At 38.8% G+C, this 18,756-nt stretch overlaps 1 protein-coding gene across 15 annotated transcripts in view; it reads left to right on the top strand.

Annotated features, from left to right (window-relative positions):
• The window catches only part of PPP1R12B (protein phosphatase 1 regulatory subunit 12B), a 103,435-nt gene that overhangs the window by 41,350 nt on the left and 43,329 nt on the right, over positions 1-18,756 (top strand). For all 15 annotated transcript variants that reach the window (XR_014527413.1, XR_014527414.1, XR_014527415.1 and 12 more), the window contains 6 exons: positions 288-473; positions 9,521-9,611; positions 10,443-10,634; positions 11,811-11,994; positions 12,823-12,935; positions 13,644-13,685. Coding sequence is in view for 9 of the 15 variants with exons in the window: in XM_083508544.1 (XP_083364670.1) it covers positions 288-473; positions 9,521-9,611; positions 10,443-10,634; positions 11,811-11,994; positions 12,823-12,935; positions 13,644-13,685 (808 nt within the window). In the remaining 6 variants the exon portion in view is untranslated. The remainder of the gene's footprint in view (positions 1-287; positions 474-9,520; positions 9,612-10,442; positions 10,635-11,810; positions 11,995-12,822; positions 12,936-13,643; positions 13,686-18,756) is intronic.

Here is an 18,756-nt window from a genome sequence, read left to right as displayed (position 1 = left end):
ATAGAGGCAAATGCATCAGGATCTACTAATCTCCTTAACATTATATTATGTGTCAATTGTTTAAGTCAGCACGGTGCTCTATACATGTTTCACCATGCTTGCTCTAAGCTTCTAGGCCATCTTCACCACATAAATTGTCAGTATTGCATGATGCACCAAGAGTAAATTGTTTCCCAAATCTTTAGATAATAAATGGTCTTTTAAAGGTTTAACTCACTTTGTTTCCTATACCCCCTCCTTTAGGGTGCTCTACCATTGCACATGAACCCCTGTTTCGTATTTTTCAGATCCCCTTACAGACAACAAACTGACTCTACAACAGAGAAGAGCACAGAGGGCATCTCTCCTAGCATTCCATTAAGTGTCATAACAAATCTCGCTGTACCCAGTAGTGCCAATGGTGTCACAACTGCCAATTTTAACTCAACGACTGGAACAGAGTCCTCTACTGGTGATGCTAGGGATCGGAGAAGGTGAGTGAGTATTTTGGTGGTATTCTTGTGAAGTGTGTTTTGCCTTCACCTGCTGTAACAATTGATTAGAAACGTTTTCCTGTGTTAGTGATCAGATTGTGCTTGGGTTACACTGAACTATCTGGACTAAGCTGTGTTGCAAATATTTGCGATGGTTTGATATTATATTTCCTGAGAGGGTATTCACCCACTGTTGTGTGCAAGATTTCCTAATTTTTGGTATTTACAGTCAAGATGTATTTGTGGTTAAGGTGACTTGGTCACAGCCACTATTTTGTATATTCTATGCAAACATATTTTATGCAAACAGTTCAAAGAAGACCTAGCATTTCTTTTAAGCTTTCCACTATCCATTGTCTTCATTCAAAGCATAGTACCTCCAGATTATAAATTTTGCATAACAAAGCCACATGATTCTGCTCATTCAGTTTCCTTTACTATGTTTTTAATCATGCTGTTGATTGCATGAATGTTTCATTGTGAGCAGTTGCTGGAATTCTCCATGGTACTATGCTGACCTAGCACTACTGAAATGTACATTAGTTTTGCCCACATATTTTTGGAATGGCCATGGCTATCTAAAATGACAATCTTTTATGGACATCTCATGTTATTTTGTGGGACATGGAGGGAGGTGCAGTTGGTTTCAGAATTGCAAATCTATGGGCAGGATTCAACTAAGTTGCTGCATGTGCAGAATGAGATCTGCTCATGCATTGAGACTTCTCCCTGTGTGTTTTCCCTCTGTATCCCCTAAATTTGTCTTGGAGAGTTGTTGGAGGGCACAGGGGTAGGAGAGGGAGGAAAGTCCCAGTGTGTGAGTGGACTTCATTTCCCTCATACATACCCCACTTAGTACTACATTGAATTCACCCTATATTTCTTTATTATTATTATTACCTAGCGGTTGAGCTCTGTTGAGATGACCATGGTTTCAGATGAGATTGAAGCAGATGATATTAAATGGTGACCAATTGTGGGGTTTAAACCATATTCTTAGTAATGTAAATCAGTCAGACATTTTGAGAGGAAGCCTGGTGGCTTAAAATGAAAAATAACAGGCATTTGCTAGATACCACAATATGGGTTTTCAGCACTTAATGGCAGCTGTCACAATAGCACATTCATCTAATTCAGTGTTCTCAAAGCTCCATGTTTCTCTTAGCAACAACAACATAAACTCCCAGACTAATATTAGATCATTAAGATGCCTCCATAACAGGCAGCTCCTCCTTGCCTATTTGAAGCCTCTGGATTAAAACTGAAATGCATTGCTAGGTTTAGGAGGAGAGAATAAGTCATCTGGAATGTCCTTCCTTTCAGAAGGGTGCTGTTAACTGACTGAAAAGCTGACTGTAGATATGACTTTTGAACAAGTTCCCTTCATACATTTTGTTCTAAGTGCAAAAATCCAGAGGATCAAATGTCCAAATAGTTTCTATTCAGGTTTCATTCATTATTTTCCCACAATGGTGTGAAACCTTCCATCTGATCTAATCCTACATTGGTCCAGTAACGTCTGGATGGAAGAACCACATGGAAGCCCTGCGCTTGTGGATTGTGTTCACTTAGCCATTGTGGTTTCCTCATACAAACAATAGTGAAGCAATTTGAACTGTACTAGGTTGAAGTGACTATTGGGTTGCTGTGGGAAATGAAACCAAGACTACAGTTGACCTATGATTAATAGCAGGTAGATTTGCGGTGTCTAACTGCAGAGTAATAATCCATCATAGAAATTAGATTTTGAAATGGAGCCTGCTATTGTACTCTGCTCTTGTTTCAGCATTAACTGGGGAAGCCTGGAAATTTGACTGAAGCCTTAGTAGTTTGCTGATGCATGTTTCTTTACACACTGAATTATTCTGCTATATTATATCAATGTTCTGCTGAGTCTGCTGTCTTAAAACCTTGTCTATGCTGCCTTAGCAGTTTGGACTTGGGTGGTGAAACAAGTTCATTTATACACATAAGCACTCTATTTTGATCTTGCTATTATTGTTTGCTCATCATTTATATTAAAAGCAGCAATTAAGACACATGAATGATGGGACTTGCAGTCATATGATTGAAAATATCTCACATCTAGCAATTTTTTAGATTAACCAGGGGAGATCAAATAAATCATCCATTGCCAGAACAAATATGTGACTGATGTCCATTTCCTTTTTATAATGTAACTATAATTTTGTAATACTTATGGAAAAATCAAACTAAACTGTTTACCTTCCGAAAATGAGACCTTTACCTAGCCAGTTTCTGAATAGATAGTGATTACATGGACTTCATTGATGTCAGTGCTGTGCTGTGGACAACTGTCAGTAAGAGAGAACCTTGCTGCTGATTTGTGCTTTGTTGACTTTCAAAGTCCTTGACATTATTAACAATAATTCTGCTTTTGCTGTTGTCATGATTTTCTCTCAGCTGTTTACATAAGGCTCCCATTTTTCATAGGAGGAGTTTCCCCCTTTTGTTGCAATCTTGAGCTTTGAGTTAAGCTTGTATGGCTTGGTGGGAAGGAGGGGTATAGACATGATTTAATTTTGCAAATAAGATTAATTAATTTAAAGATTATATATTATTGTATGAAGGCCAAGAACTGCAAAACAAGTGGTTAGTCATTATATTTGTTTTTGTATTCCCTCCCCCTCATATATTTTGTGTTTCTTTTTTTCTTTTCTTTTTTTTGAGAACATTCACATTTTTGTAAAAAATGGCTTGGTAGGTTAAGCATATCCTCTTAAATAGTGAGTACAGTGGTACCTCGGGTTAAGTACTTAATTCATTCCAGAGGTCCATACTTAACCTGAAACTGTTCTTAACCTGAAGCACCACTTTAGCTAATGGGGCCTCCCGCTGCTGCCGCGCTGCCGGAGCACGATTTCTGTCTCATCCTGAAGCAAAGTTCTTAACCCGAGGTACTATTTCTGGGTTAGTGGAGTCTGTAACCTGAAGCGTATGTAACCTGAAGCGTATGTAACACGAGGTACCACTGTACTACTTTTCAAAGAAGTATGTACATTAGAGGAATTGACCACAGCCTTGCTAGTGGCGGTAGAGTAGCTGCTATACTAGGTGCCTGTAGAAGTTGATGTACATGGGCTCCAGAAAACATAGGTTATTGTACCATTTGGTGTCACTGTTTGAATAGTTTCAATTGTTCTGCTAAATTCCACCATTGACTATGTGCAGAATTGCTGCCCGTTTCTAGTGTTTGCACTGATTAGCTATGATTTACTAAGTTATGAATGAAGGGAAAGTGTTTATTTCTAAGGAAGTGCTTGATAAGAGCAATCACTTCTTATTTCAAATGCTCCATAGATGGGTATTATACTAATTGTCAAAGAGCTGTTTCTGAAATCTCAGCCTAGTTGCTTTCTGTGTTTTGGGGCACCACCTACCGTTTAGAGATTGTACCTGCACTTGAGCCTACTCTGGCAAACATTTATAATATGGCACGTGAACCTCCAGGAAAGAGAAGCCTTAGTTCTGAAGGTCAGACATACATATTTTGTAGATGTTCTTCTGTCTGCCTTTGGCCGTTTGTTTTTTTATTTGTAAAAAGAAATTGCATATTCTCTGTCCATATAACAAAGTAGCACAATAATAAGATTATGATATCTCCCCAAGAGCAGCACATACGTTAGCCGTCAAGGAAGAAAGATGGAGATGGGAAATATGAGAGAGAACAGGGAATCATGCAGGCAGTGTGCATGGAAAAGTGGTGGGACTGACACAAGAAGAAATAAAAATAAAAATTGCATGACTCTATAGGTGTGGATGGGGAGAGAGTTAAGGGGAGATTTCCACCAGGCCTATAGATCCCAATAAGTGACCAAACAGTATAATCTAAACAATGACCCATGAATGAAGCCAAGGAATCTTCATGAAATTCTTACTGACTGCCCAAATTATCTGGATTTCGGAAGAAGTTATTTGACTAGTAACTATTTCCTGGAATCTAGATTTCTCTGAATCATTCCTATAAGCAGGCTACCTGATAGAGTGAATCTCCATTCTTTTCTAGTGAGTATGGAAATTACTATGAAATCAGATTCATATTGGATGGAAAAAAACACACATGAGATGCAGCTTCATATTGGTTGAAGACACTCCATGTACAGGATATAAGTTTCATGTATTTATTTGTTTGTTGGTTTGTATCCTACCCTTCCTCTGACATAAACAGAACAAAACATTTATTGAAAATAATAATATAATAATAAAAACCAGAATCACAAGCAAGCTTAACAGAGATAATAAATGACAAGCAATACCACCCCACTAAAATCACTACAATATCAATACTTCACAAATAAAAATAAATTTGCAGTGTTGCTTCATCTTTTTATTTGACAAAGGTAGCTTGCCTTGGTAGAACTTGGTTGTTTGAAATCATTTTTCTTGTGTAACTATGAATCTGCCATTAGCTCTCCCATACTTCAGAATCTTGCGTGAACATATTTCAAACTGTTTTTGCTTTATCTTACCTTTCATGCTTATTTCTTGATACCAACATGGCCCAGTCCTTGTGCAATTAAAATATTTGGGACAATAATCAATATTTGATTATTCTAAGAGTGTTGTGCACAATTTATGCAGTTGTTGGTATTCAATTGTAGAAAATCAGGACAGAGGAAGATAACCTTCTGAAAGTGTTAGGAAAACCTCATCTCAGATACTTACATAACTCCAAAGGGTTTTCAGGGGGCTACTCTATCTGTAAGTCAAAAGGTTGTTCAGAGCCCTTGTTTAAAATAGCATGCTGGCTGTAACAAGTATCTCAAGGTTACTGAGTTCAGTTATCATTTCTGTCAGAACTGTATGCGTTGTGTGGTGACTCCTGGTCTTATATGAAATGGTAATTATGCGGCAGGTTAATCGGTTTGGTACAGTTGTAAGTTCATACCAGGGCACCCTTCATATCTCTCTTGCACAAGTGTGCATGCATAATAAACACACACATCAGAGGTCTTAAACAGTTGCTGATTCTGTTTTTCGTCAAAATGAGGAATTATTTCATATTGAAGCACTTCATTTACCAGAACAATTTTGCAAGGCTCTGACAGATTCCTACACGAATAAAGTACTTAAGATACTATTTCCCCTTCCATGCCGCATACTTGGCACTGTGTTAGGAAAGGAGGGCAAAGGCTCTCTTAAAGAAGGAACCAGTCAGCCAACACCTGCTACTAAAAGTGCTTATCAGCCATGCTTTTATAGTTTGCGATAAAGTTGTTCTTTTATACAAAGAGCTACCAGTGCTGGTGTGATGATGTAGGAGGGGCAGGAATGCTGTTTGATTTTCCTTGTTGGGAAGAGGAAAGGTTGTTGTTGCTTTATCAGGCATCAGACTGCATTTTTATGTGCAAGAGGTCAGGGTGAGGGCTTGCGTCTTACCGGAGAAAGCCTGGCGACCTGTGGAGTAACTGAGCAGGTATACGTGAAAGGGTTTCAGCTCCTGGAGGGACTTCCTGACATAGTTCAAGGTGGGAGTTCTTATTGGCTCAGATTGTTACATATTTGTGCTTAGTGCAAAAACAAAAGGCTGTGCAGATTAAAGTAGACCAACACCTAACGTTACTTACTAAACACTTATAGGCTTAGCTTGTGCTGGACTTTAAGAGAACTGCCCAAGAGGAGTTTATGTGCTAGGAATGACTTACAGTTTGTACCCAGAAAAGTGGCTTTAAAATCAAGTAAAGCTGCCTTTCTCTAGAGTCTGCTTTATTCCACTCTTGCCTCAGATACTAACTGAATGTATTTCTGTGTTTGCTAATGTTCGTTTAGGATGGGTGTACTTGAAGAATTCTGCTCTTAACAGAGAGCATTTATGTATATTTTCACTGAAGACTAATAGAGAATTTGGTTAAAACTGTTGTATCTTCCTTGCCTGCTGTTGGACTATGAGATGTACATACATACCCCCTCTAAGAATCCTGTGAATTGTAGTTTAAGGGTGCTGGGATTTGTGACTTGTTAGGGATAAGCCACAGTTCCCAGGATGGCAGTGGTGGTAAAGGTTCTTAAAATCTATGTTGTGTGCGCAGCTTGAGTCATGAAGGGGAGTAGTCAGGATGGAGTTTTATCACTTTCCCTTTGTTATATTCTTCCACAAAATCAGTTTAGCCATACAGTGTAGATTTACAGTTTAAATAATTTTATGCACAGTGCATGTAAGTAAAGTGTGCTAAAATTCAAGGTACAGATCTTGAAGCCACTGTCAGCTCCAGGTTTTGGAGGGCCTTTGGGCAAGGCAACCTCCATGGACCACCCTCCCTCACTGAATCTATTTTTTCATTGTAGCAGGTCTAGTGGCTCCTCTACTGATGTGTGACCCTTGATTCATGTTGATCCTTGACACCAGCCCTCATCAAATCATATGTGGCTAATCTTTATGCCTTGCAAATATTAGTTTTTCCCATTTTTTTTGACCCATGAGGTGGTTACTTTCCAGTTTTTCCTTTTCTTTTTTAAAGTTGTTTTTAAAGTCAGTTCTTTGTAAAAGGTTGGCATCTCTCTGGTGAATCAGGAAATCTTTTTCAGATGGCAATGAATTTGCCATGATACCAGCTGTCTTTTGTGAACAAGAATATGGGAGGCTGTTGCTTTGTGGATATGACTGCTTCTTGTTCAGCACATTTCAGTCTCATCTTATTCAATGTACCTTGGCTAATTAGACATGGACTGTCCGTTCTCTTTGGAAGAGCTAAACCAGAATTGAGTAAAAGCACCACCATAGTATCTGGGTTTTGCTTTCTGGACTAGGTCAGCTGGGCTCCTCCTGCTAGTCTCTGTTGTGTGGAAACTGGCACATCCTCTCTGTGGCTTATACCTTTCTAGCCTACACATTTCCTTTAAAGGATGCAAACCTGTGCACACTTACCTGTGCATAAATCCCAATTAACTTGATAGGGATTACTTCATATACAATATCACATACAGATTGTTACAGTAAAAACACCACAGCCCCAGTCCTTTCCTTTAAAGTAAGTGGTCCTAATAGAGAAGAAAGTTCCAAAGGGGTATGTGACTGTTTATAGTATTTTTACTCTATTCTTCAGCTGGAAAAACAGTTTTCAGAGTGACTTGCAAATATGAATATTAATATAGTAAATAAACAATAACAGCTTTCAGGCTTACACACTAAAAGATAACACAAAATGAAAAGAGATTGAGAGGGAGGAGGAAGTAAGCAAACCTGTGCACTCAGTTTTAGTTTGAGGATTTTTTGTGTGATGACCACCTGGAATGGTTGCATGTATAGCAGCCTTTGCCAAATCCTGGTGTCTTCCAGATGTTTTGGACTACAGCTCCAATACTCCCTGGCCATCGTCCATGCTGGCTGAGACTGATGAGTCTTGTAGTGCAAAACATCTCATGGGCACCAGGTTGGCAAAGACTTGCATGTATAGTGCCTTTAGTGAGCATTAACAACTGCCTTCATGCCTAAAATTCTGCATCCTACGCTGTTACACAGACCTGGTTTGCACATTACACTAAACCATATTAAAAACAAACAAATCATGTTTTAATGTGGAAGGGCAGATCACTTGTGCATTCCGCTGAAAGGTTTTCGCTCCATTCATCTCCCATTTCTACAGCTGCCACACCTCAGAGAAAGAAGCTACAATCTCATTTATTGTGATATTTGAACTTGAGGTTGCGGTTTATTTCTCTCCAAGCAGTAAGTTGAGAGCAAACCATGGCTACTGCTTCTGGTTTGTCGAGAAACAAGCCATAGCCCCTGGTTCAGATGCCTTAACCAGACGGACTCTGGTGACTTTCCCATCACAGTACATCAGTACCGCTTGTTTTTGATGTGGAAAGAGGAGCTATTCTTAGGGAAAGAAAGAAGGCACACTTCGCTTTTTTCAGGCTTATTTTTGGAGGGGGAGAGAGACCCATGGAAGCAGGGTGCAGATGTAGAGAATCAAGCACTTCTTCATTACTTTTTTGTGTCTATTTGAGTTACACAAGAGTATGACCAGAATATCATGGAGGTGCTAATTTTGAAAACAATGGCTTTGGCTTGATTTCCACAGCATATTTAATGGTTTATTGATGAGACCCTTCTGTGCATTTCTAATTCAAATAAATTTTCAATCCAAATGCATATTTGATCTAGCTCTCTTGTACAACTCAATTATAAACTAAAATAATTGATTATGTGCCATATAAGAGCTTACGTGGAGTCCTGTCAGTACTGGGACCCATGCTTTTGAACTTGTTCAAAAGTGTTCTGTGCCACTGCTTGTAGGATTAGACTCCCACAGGGATTATTTCTTTTTGAAATTTTAGAACACAGCAGGATTCCTTCTAACCCTAGACATGAATTCTAAATTTTAATTCCGTTTTGGTTATCTCAGTGTAAGACAGAGTTGCATAACTGTGGGCGGCTATGCCCAAATAAAACAGCTGATATAAATCAATCATCTTGAAATAACTTAATTATAAGGTGGTATTGTTAGTAGGTTTCTTCTATGCATTTCTTTGGAGGTCTTTAAGCAGAGGCTTGACAACCATATGTCAGGAGTGCTCTGATGGTGTTTCCTGCTTGGCAGGGGGTTGGACTCAATGGCCCTTGTGGTCTATTCCAACTCTATGATTCTATGTGAGGAACTTGGATACGTGAACAAAACAACCTATATGAAAAGGCATAAAATCTTAATTTGCCCATATATATATATATATATATATATATATATATATTTGCTTTCGTAGATTTTCACGGGTACAGGAATGCAGGTTTTGGTGTCTTCGGGTGTCTTCCCGTGTAAGAGTTGGGGTGTCTAGGCGACGTTTCGACGAGGTCTCACTCGTCATCTTCAGGCTGGTGCTTTCGGCTTCTTGTTACTGGCTTCTTGTTACTCTGTTCCAGTAACAAGAAGCCGAAAGCACCAGCCTGAAGATGACGAGTGAGACCTCGTCGAAACGTCGCCTAGACACCCCAACTCTTACACGGGAAGACACCCGAAGACACCAAAACCTGCATATATATATATATATATATATATATATATATCCATTCTGTCCCTTTCTTTTAGGTCATATCTGACTCCTGTCCGGGATGAAGAAGCAGAATCTCTAAGAAAGGCACGATCCAGGCAAGCTCGCCAGACTCGTAGATCTACACAGGTACGGAACAATAACTCTTTATGGCCTGTTAGATGTTGGGCTATTTAAAAAATAATTATATAAGTAGAATTATTTAATGCATCCTGTGAAGATGCCTAACACTTCCCCACTCACACTTCATTGCTGAGTTCTCCTTTTGAATGAAGTTGCATTATTTCTGGAAGACATCCAAGATCACACACCTGTGAATCTCCAAAGAAGGGAATTACTTCCATATTATACATTTGAGAGACAAATAAATTGGTCTGTAAAAGCTCCTGTAAAAGGAGATTATGATTTTTTTTTCTTAATGGAAGAATGCTCAAGGAAAGCGTTGTCCATGGGTAGCAATGTTGCATTGTAATGTTCTCTCTTAAAAACATCTCTGTACCTGCTATACAATGACATTATCAACCACTGATGTTTGTGATTCTGTATTTATCATTTCTTCCTTCTTTTAAGCTGATTGATATATTAAAGTGGTGACTGCTAACTTTCATGCCACTGGGTCTGACCTATAATTAGAAATTGGCTGAGCTTGGGCTTTGTGGAAAAGGTAATATAATTTGTGTTGAGCTGTGGATTCAGTGTAAGAGGTGTAATGTTAACAAATACAGTCATACATCATGTTGCGTCTGCTTCATGGTTACTTTTAAAGTTGAGTCCCGCAGCAACCTGGAAGTACCAGAACGGTTACTTCCAGGTTTTGCCGCTTGCACATGCACAGAAGCGCTAAATCGTTTCTGGATGCGAACGCTTCAAGTTGTGGACGTGCCTCTGGGATGGATTACGTCTGCAACTCGAGGTTCCACTGTATAGGTATAATAGACTTGACTTTCTCCCATTTTCCAGGGTGTAACACTTACAGATCTTCAGGAGGCAGAGAAAACCTTTAGCCGATCTCGGACAGAGCGGCCCGAACAGCCAAGTGACAAATTGGAAAGAACTGAAGCAACTGAGGAAGACCGTGAGAGGCAGGCACAGACTGCAGCAAGGGAACCTGGGGAGACCCGCTCACGATGGAACAGAAACTTGGATGAAGAGGTTAGTAAAACTATTGTAGTAATGCCAAAGTTATAGTTTTGATCCCTGAATGAGACAGCTCCATATTCCTGCATTGCAGGGGCTTGGACTAGACAATCCTCTTAGAGTCCCTTCCAACTCTATGATTCTGTGTCCAGCTACCTTTTTTCAAAATGTTTTTATGGCTTGAGATGAGCATCAGGTTTTTAATTATTCTGCTTTAAAGGTATTAGGGAAGATTGGATCCACTTTTTGAACGTAAGCACTGTAGCTGTCAGATGTTGCTTTGCTTTCCACTTCACCATTCATTTATTATGCCCAACAGTAAGGAAAACCTATAAGTGTAAAGGAATACAAAGTGTAATGAGAAAATCATGCTGAGTGTTCAAAATGAATATTTGTTCTTTCCAAATACTTGAACTGTAACTAATCAGAAAGCTGTATTAGCAGTGTTGTTGTTTTATTAACATTTGAAGGGCATGTCTAGATGACAGAACTTAATAAATGCCATTTTAAATAGTTTCCATACAGACTTTCAAGGGTTGTAATATTTTTAACTGACAAATGATTTTCATCTTTGTCTACAACTGTGAGATGATACTACGTAATGTAGATTCTCTGACCATAGAGTCATTTTTTTCTTTTTCCTTTAAACCACAAGGCAATTTTTATGATAGTTTTGGAGATGTGCTCATATCTGTAGGCTTTTAAATGGTTTCTCTTGCATTTAGATTGTAGGTATGGTTCTTGTTGGGCATGACTCAAACTAGGTTTCCTGAATTTGCTAATCCATGTCTAAACACACGTGGAATCATTCACAAGATTGGGATACATACAGATTTTGACCACAAGGTGACAGGGTGACAGTAGAAAGTAGTGTTGCAGTGGGGGGGGGGGAGTGTCTTCACCCCTAGACACTAGATGATCTATGTTTTTCTGTCTCTGAAATCATTATGAACAAAGATAGATTTTAAATCTTTTTCACACTATCATTATTATAAGTAAAATAACCTTTGTCTCCTGTCTCAAATGATCATTCTTGTTCTTTATGGCCACCCTAAATCAGAATGGAATGAACCTTTCTATAGTCTAACTCCATTAACAGAGTATGATTAAAGATTGAGGAGAAAACTTGTACTTTGCTTGCTGTTAAATATCTTCTTATTAAGTCATTAATTCTGCTCATTTGTCTTTCAGTCTGTTGGTCAACGATTGAGGGGCTCGGCGCAGCAAGACAAACCCACAAGCCCCATCTCTCCTTCATTAGCTCCTTATCTTTATTCAAGTTCTCACCTTCCCAGGACAAGTAGATCTGTATCTTCTGATTCTGTGAACCCATCAGACTTCCAAAGCACATCTGCTGCTGACATGGAGAAAAATGGTATTTACTATTGTAATTACAATATTGTACAAATCTTTTGAGTTTGTTTTTGTACCAGATAGTGACTGTGTAATGCTATACTTCATACTTGACCAAGAAAATTGAAGAATACCCAAGGAAAGCTTCTTCACCCTTAATATATAGTACAATATATTACAATATATAGTATTTGGAATGCTGAATCTTCTTTGTCTGGGTTAACAAAGCCAGTATCAACTGCAACCCACCATGCCCTGGGCCCCCTGATCTCTCACTCCACCAGCAAAAATAAGACACCTATCCACATGATGCTGACAAAAAAAGCACCACTCGTATACTCTGTGAAGAAGGAAAGTTTAGTCTCTCTCACCCCCCTTCACCTTTACTTTCTTCCCTCTCCCTCCCCCACTTCTCTTACCCCCTCATTGCCTACAACATAAATGTCTCAAATTGACAGTAATTGATGGGTATGAAAATATGATTTGAAAATAGAGACACTGAATGTACTCTTGTTACTTATGGAAAATCTTTTAATAAAAACATTTTTTAAATAAAAAAAAGCAATGAAATAACACCTCTAGGAATTTGAGCCCCTCCTGAAGAATCACGTTAATCTCAGTTGAATGTTTCCTTGAGCTAATGGCTTCACATCATATTAAAGTACATCTGCTTTAGGGAGGATCCACTGCTTGGTCTTTGAAATTAAAAAAAATAAATATAAATTGTTAGGTGTTTAGAATGGAAATCTTTATGTTGGTATTAATTTGCCTTAATTTGAAAATGTTTCCATGGTATTGGTAAATCAATTTACCAGGCTATTTATAGCTAAAACTATATTTCCTTGGACAGAATATGAAGATCAGGATTTGGATGACAGAACTTCAAACAAGCAGTCGGTTAGAGAGAGGAGGCGGCCGAAAGAGAGACGAAGAGGCACAGGGATCTCTTTCTTTACAAAGGATGTAAGTAATGACATTCCTGGTGGAATTGAAGGCGGATGAAAAATTAACCAAGTTGCACATACCAATTGCTAGGGAGGCAAAATCTAAACTGGAAGTGCAAGATCCATCTGTGAAAATAAGAATACTGTTTCAATGCTATTTAAAATGTAAATGAGTCAGCAATCACTGTCCTGGCCCTCAGACTCCCAGCTCTTGTTCTGCTAAATATTTTAATGCTCAGATCAGTTCAGTACATAAAGCACACAAAATGGCATACATTCTTTAAAAATGAAAGTGACCTTCAACAAATGCCCTCCAGTTGCATGAGGCTGCTCATGAACCTGAAGTTTTGCTGTAACTCACGCGCTAACCATAGTTTACTGTGGTGTGAAGGCACTGTCAATATCTGAATTGACCCTGCTTGTAATATTTTTCAAATACTTTATTTCTTTCTTTTCTAAAAAGTAAGTTACTTTTAGGGAACATGATTGCATCCCATGATGATGAAACTCACTGTTTTTCTGTTCTGTTTGACTGAAGCAGTAATTTATATGGTGGTGCATGGTTTCAAGGATTAATTATTAGAAGCTCCCAAACTGTATAGTCTTCTACTTTCTGTTAAGATATTTTGTATAGATAGATATCTTGTGTCTTGCTACCTAAACCTTTCTTACTACAAATATATATGTTCATGGTATTATTTCTTTTCCCCTCCTTTTGATTTCCTAGGATGATGAGATGGATGGTACTGAAGAAGTGAAAGAGGACAGGGTAAGTGAACAGTCTAAAGCATATATGTGTATTTGTTCGTTCTTATGAATCTTTAGCCACAGGATAGTTCTCAGTTCATTTGCATTTTGAGAATATGTACGTGAAAGTGCGCTTTGAAATGTTTTTCTGGAGTTTGTACCTGAATCTAGCAATAGGCCTAGTATTCTCTTCTTGTTGCATTATCATTACTTTAAAGTAATAAAATTCTGTAGCTCTTTTTCTTGTTCATTGGACTGTAGGATATTTTTCAGTGTGTTCAGTGTGTCAAAAGCAAGAGAAAAGGTACTTAGGTTTGTGCTAAAATTCGAGGTGCGCATTGACCACCAAGTTAGGTTTGAACCACAATTCAGTGCTTCAGAAATATACAAGACTTGATCTGAAATGCTTTGGAGACTGACTGGTTGTGTCATAATCCAAATTCCAGTTTGGAAAAAGTGAAGCTTTGTGCCTCCCCTACTTACTAATAAGGGAAATCCCAAGATGGCTGTAACTTTTCCCCCTTTGATAGAATTTAGGTGTCCTCAAATTATTGTACAAAATTCTGCCTGCCTCTTTTATAGTCTGTCAGTCTCATTATGCTTTCTTTCAGCAGCATTATAGGCAAGCATGCTCTTTTCTACAAAATCACTGGCAGAGGGCCATTCTCCACTTAAGCCAGGCCCATCCACATCAGTAGTGGAGATAACATTCCCTGAGCAACATGTGAGAAAGAAATGCAAACTTTCCCTAGGCAAAAGAACAGATGACCTCATTCTTGATCCTACAGCTAAATTTTGCACAGCATTATTTAATGTTATGGTAGATGAAACAATTGCTCACCTAGGTAACAGGTTTAAGCAAATGTTGCAGTTGAAGTATGAATTGATAGTTGATGTTAAATATTTGGCTAAAATGGAAGATGATAACATTGGAAAGGACTGCAAAGATGTATTTTTGCTCCTTGAGAGAGAGAGAATTATTCAGCAGAGTTGCTGTCTCAGATCATGATTTTTTTGTTTTGTTATATAATCAATCTCTAGAAAAATGCACAGGGACGCAGGTGGCGCTGTGGTCTAAACCACAGAGCCTAGGGCTTGCTGATCAGAAGGTCAGTGGTTCGAATCTCCGCGATGGGGTGAGCTCCCATTGCTCGGTCCCTGGTCCTGCCCACCTAGCAGTTCGAAAGCATGTCAGAGTGCAAGTAGATAAATAGTTACCGCTCCGGCAGGAAGATAAACGGCATTTCCGTGCACTGCTCTGGTTCACCAGAAGCAGCTTAGTCATGATGGCCACATGACCCAGAAACTGACTGCGGAAGAGACAAACGCAGTCTCCCTTGGCCAGTAAAGTGAGATGAGCGCCACGACCCCAAAGTCGTCCATGACTGGACCTAATGGTCAGGGGTACCTTTACCGTTTTAGAATAATGCAGAGCTTCATAAGTGTAATAGTCAAGGTATTTATATCAATTTATGTGTAGTACTTCACATTACTCTCACTTTAGTTGTACCTGTTGTGTTTAGTGAGAGGACAGTTTCAAAGTTGGAATTGATAAAAATTATCTGTGCTCTTTTGTGTCGCAAGATCACTTAGTCATGCTTATGGTTCTTGGCTTCATCTGCCCAGACTGCCATTAATCCATTTGGCTATAGTCACACATGGTTTTGTTCATGAACATCCATGATGGTGTTTCATCAGAGCATCATGACATCATTGACAAAAATCTCATAGGCTGCTGCAGCCAACCACATTAAATGGAAGGATGGGCACAATGAGGCTGTCAGGGCAAAGGACATGGAAGATGCTGCAGGGAATAGTATCAAAGCAGTACAAATGTATTAGGAAGAAATGCAGGGGCACTTTTGGAAAGTTATCTGATGTCATGTTTTCATAAGTACTGCTGGCTCTGCCAAAAATGATTTTGATACGATTTAATGATTTAGGACATCATTGAATGACCAAATCACATAGCAGAATTGCCACTAGAGGGAGCATGTTCTGCAGCTATCAAAGTATGAAGTGAGAAACTAATAACTTTCCAGTAAGAACTTCCAGTAAGAGGAATTGGGATTCTTAATAAATTTGGACTGAAAATTGCTTCTCTTAAAACAAATAATAGTGCAGCATTTCTTCCTTCAAATAAGCTTTTCAAAGATATTTGATGTTAGAAGTGAGATAAATAAACAACAGTTGGGTAGTCTTGCTGAATTTTTTTTTTTTTTTTTTGGTTGGGACTCATTTTGAATTTTTTCCTCTAACTGTAATAATTTGGCCAGATGTTGATCTTGTGTGAACCTCACATGGAATTATATGTACTGTTAGAAGCCTGCCAGATGGACAGAAAGCTAAGTACTAGCACATGCTCAGAAGCTGGCTTGATTTGAGGGTGGTTTGTCTGTGTGTAAAAAAATGCTATATTGAGGCTGTTATGAAAAGTAAATCTAACTTAATCTATTAAAGGTAAACACACTAAAAATGTAAATCTGTAACGGCTCGTTTCAAAAATGTGGAAAAGTTACACATGTGACCTTCTGCTTGTGCAATGCTTGATCCAATCCAGTTTATAATTCTGTGGTTGCAACAGGTGACATAAAATTTGTAGAGCATCCATCTGCTAAAGCAGGGATGGGTTCATCCCCCAAATGTTGTTGAACTCCAGCTCCCAGCATTCCTGACCATTAGCCATGCTAACATGGACTGATGGGAGTTGGAGGCAAGCAGTCTGTGGAGGGTTACATGTTTCCTGTACTTGCAGTAAAGAACATGCTAGGAATACAAACTGAAACTGGATGTGTTTGGAAATTATGTAGTTGGAATTCACCTGTCCTGTGGCGTGAATTGCTGATCACCTGATTGGTTCAAATTCACGATCTTAAATTTGTTGGTGTTTTTCTAGTTCTTTTTGAGAATTCAGTGAAATATCTATGCTAATATTTCAGCTTTAAAGGTGAGTTGCAGACTTGTGCTGATCTCTTGTATATTTAACACTTGCTTTGTTACAAAAGTGCTACACCTTCTGTTCTCATCATACACTTAACAGTTTAGCGGAAAGCCCCCCCCCCCCCGCCCCATCACACTGCTACTCCTACAGACCTTCCATAAAATCTTCCATTCATTTCTCTGCTTTACTGTCATGGTGTTCTCCAAGAGCAAAGTCTTTTATGTGTGCCTGCAGTAGCTTTTTGTTTTCTGGGATCGGACTACCTAATATGGTGAGGTATGCCCCAGTCAGACACTGCTACAAGTTCCTTTGAAGCAATGGAGTTTGCTTGGTAGTAATGTTAGGTGAGCCCCTAGCAGACTAATATGGAAGAGCAACAAATAGTGAACAGTAACATGTTGTGTTTTTAACTATTTTTGTAAATAGAACAGTTGTGATGCACAATTCCTTTTTTGGGAATCCAGAGAGCACTGCCTAGAAGGGCATTTTTCATGTTATTTTATTTCCTAGCAGAGAGGCTGTATAGCACTTGGAAAGCTTTCATCCTGGCTTATGTGCAGTGTGGGAGAAAAGGCCATTTTTAGATTATGATAAGATAAAACATTTAATTATGAAAAATGGTGGGGACATACCTTTGATTTACTAGCTTTCTAATAAAGATCCCTGTGCTCAGAAGTGGATTGTAGACCTGTTTCCCCTGCAGGAAACACAGTTGGCAGACTAGTAAGAAGTGAGGAAAAAATGACAGAAATTTCATTGAAGTTGCTTATCTATAGCAGTCCTAAACTGAAAGCTATTTATGTATTTAAGTGTAATTTAGGACTCGTGATCAACCAGAATATGAGGAGCACAGTAAATTAGAATTCTGATATATGGGATCTTTTTTCCCCTTTACACTATTATTTCATATGTGTGTACCTGAGTACGTTCCCATATTTTGTTCAAGCTTATGCTCACTCATAGGTGTAGGTGATTTTGCAATCATCCTTATGCTGAACTTAAAATTGCTGAACTTTAAAGCCAAAATAAAGCTAAGTGGCACCTGGCTAGTTCTGTTTAAAGGCACCTATCATTTTGGGGCAGAATGTTATTGTAAAAATTGCACACAAGTCTAAAAGTATGTCATATAAAGTAAGGTTGTGTTGGTCTTCATTGCTGCCTGTGAATAAATTATAATTTAAACTTAGAATTGCTGTTGCTGAACCCTTTCCTATCCAGCTCATTACAGTTGGATGGGAATTGAAGTCCAAATGAGGGATGGGAAACAGAAAAAAGATAGTTCAGTTAATGTTTCCGAACATAATTTGTGGAAGTTGGGCGAGCCTTCTCTACCTCAGACATTCAACCTGATGTACTGTGTCAGACTAATAGCCTCTGTAGCCCAGTCTATGTTCTTGGATGATGGCCAGTACCGAGCAAAGCATTTCAAAGTGTTCAGTAGCTGTAAGTCTACAGTGGAGTGGTTTGTCTGCTATAAACAAGGCTACTTAAGTCTGTCCCGAGTAGCTTTGTATGTCTTGGGGAAAATTAACTGCAAATGAGAGGGAAATCATTTATCCATTTATTTTAATTTTAAGGGAAATAATGAAATTAGGCTAAGCCTACTGATGAAATGTTTCTTTTCATATTTCTTTTTGAAAAGTAGAAATCATGAGACCATAATGTCTTTAGAAACTTCCTGTGAATGAAACCTATGCTTTCTAAATTACAGTATTTCAGAGTTGAATGTTGGCTTGCTTTGAATATAGTCATTCCTCTCTTTTGTGTGGACCAGGCATCCCCAACCTTTGGACCTCCAGATGTTTTGGACTACAATAACCACCATCCCTGACCACTGGTCCTGTTAGCTAGGGATAATGGGAGTTGTAGGCCAAAACATCTGGAGGGCCACAGGTAGGGGATGCCTGGTGTAGACTATTGGGCAGCAGGGTGGGCTGCACCCTAACAACAGTCCCACTTTGTCCCTAGTGTCCAACACCAGGCACAAACCCTTAAAAGCAGTATCCAACCTGATGGGAAGCCTGGAAAGGGAATGCTTCTAGACCATTGTGATATTTCCCCAGAGCTCAAATATATGTTGATGTTGTACTAGTTAACTTGGAGGTCAAAGGTGGAAGATACCACCTCCATCTTATTTATCCTCCAAAGGCTC

This window comes from Podarcis liolepis (assembly GCF_965112155.1).
Source record: "Podarcis liolepis genome assembly, chromosome: 6".
Lineage (NCBI taxonomy): Eukaryota > Metazoa > Chordata > Lepidosauria > Squamata > Lacertidae > Podarcis > Podarcis liolepis.
Note: the sequence above shows the minus strand (reverse complement) of the source record. Positions and strands in the feature narration are given on the sequence as shown.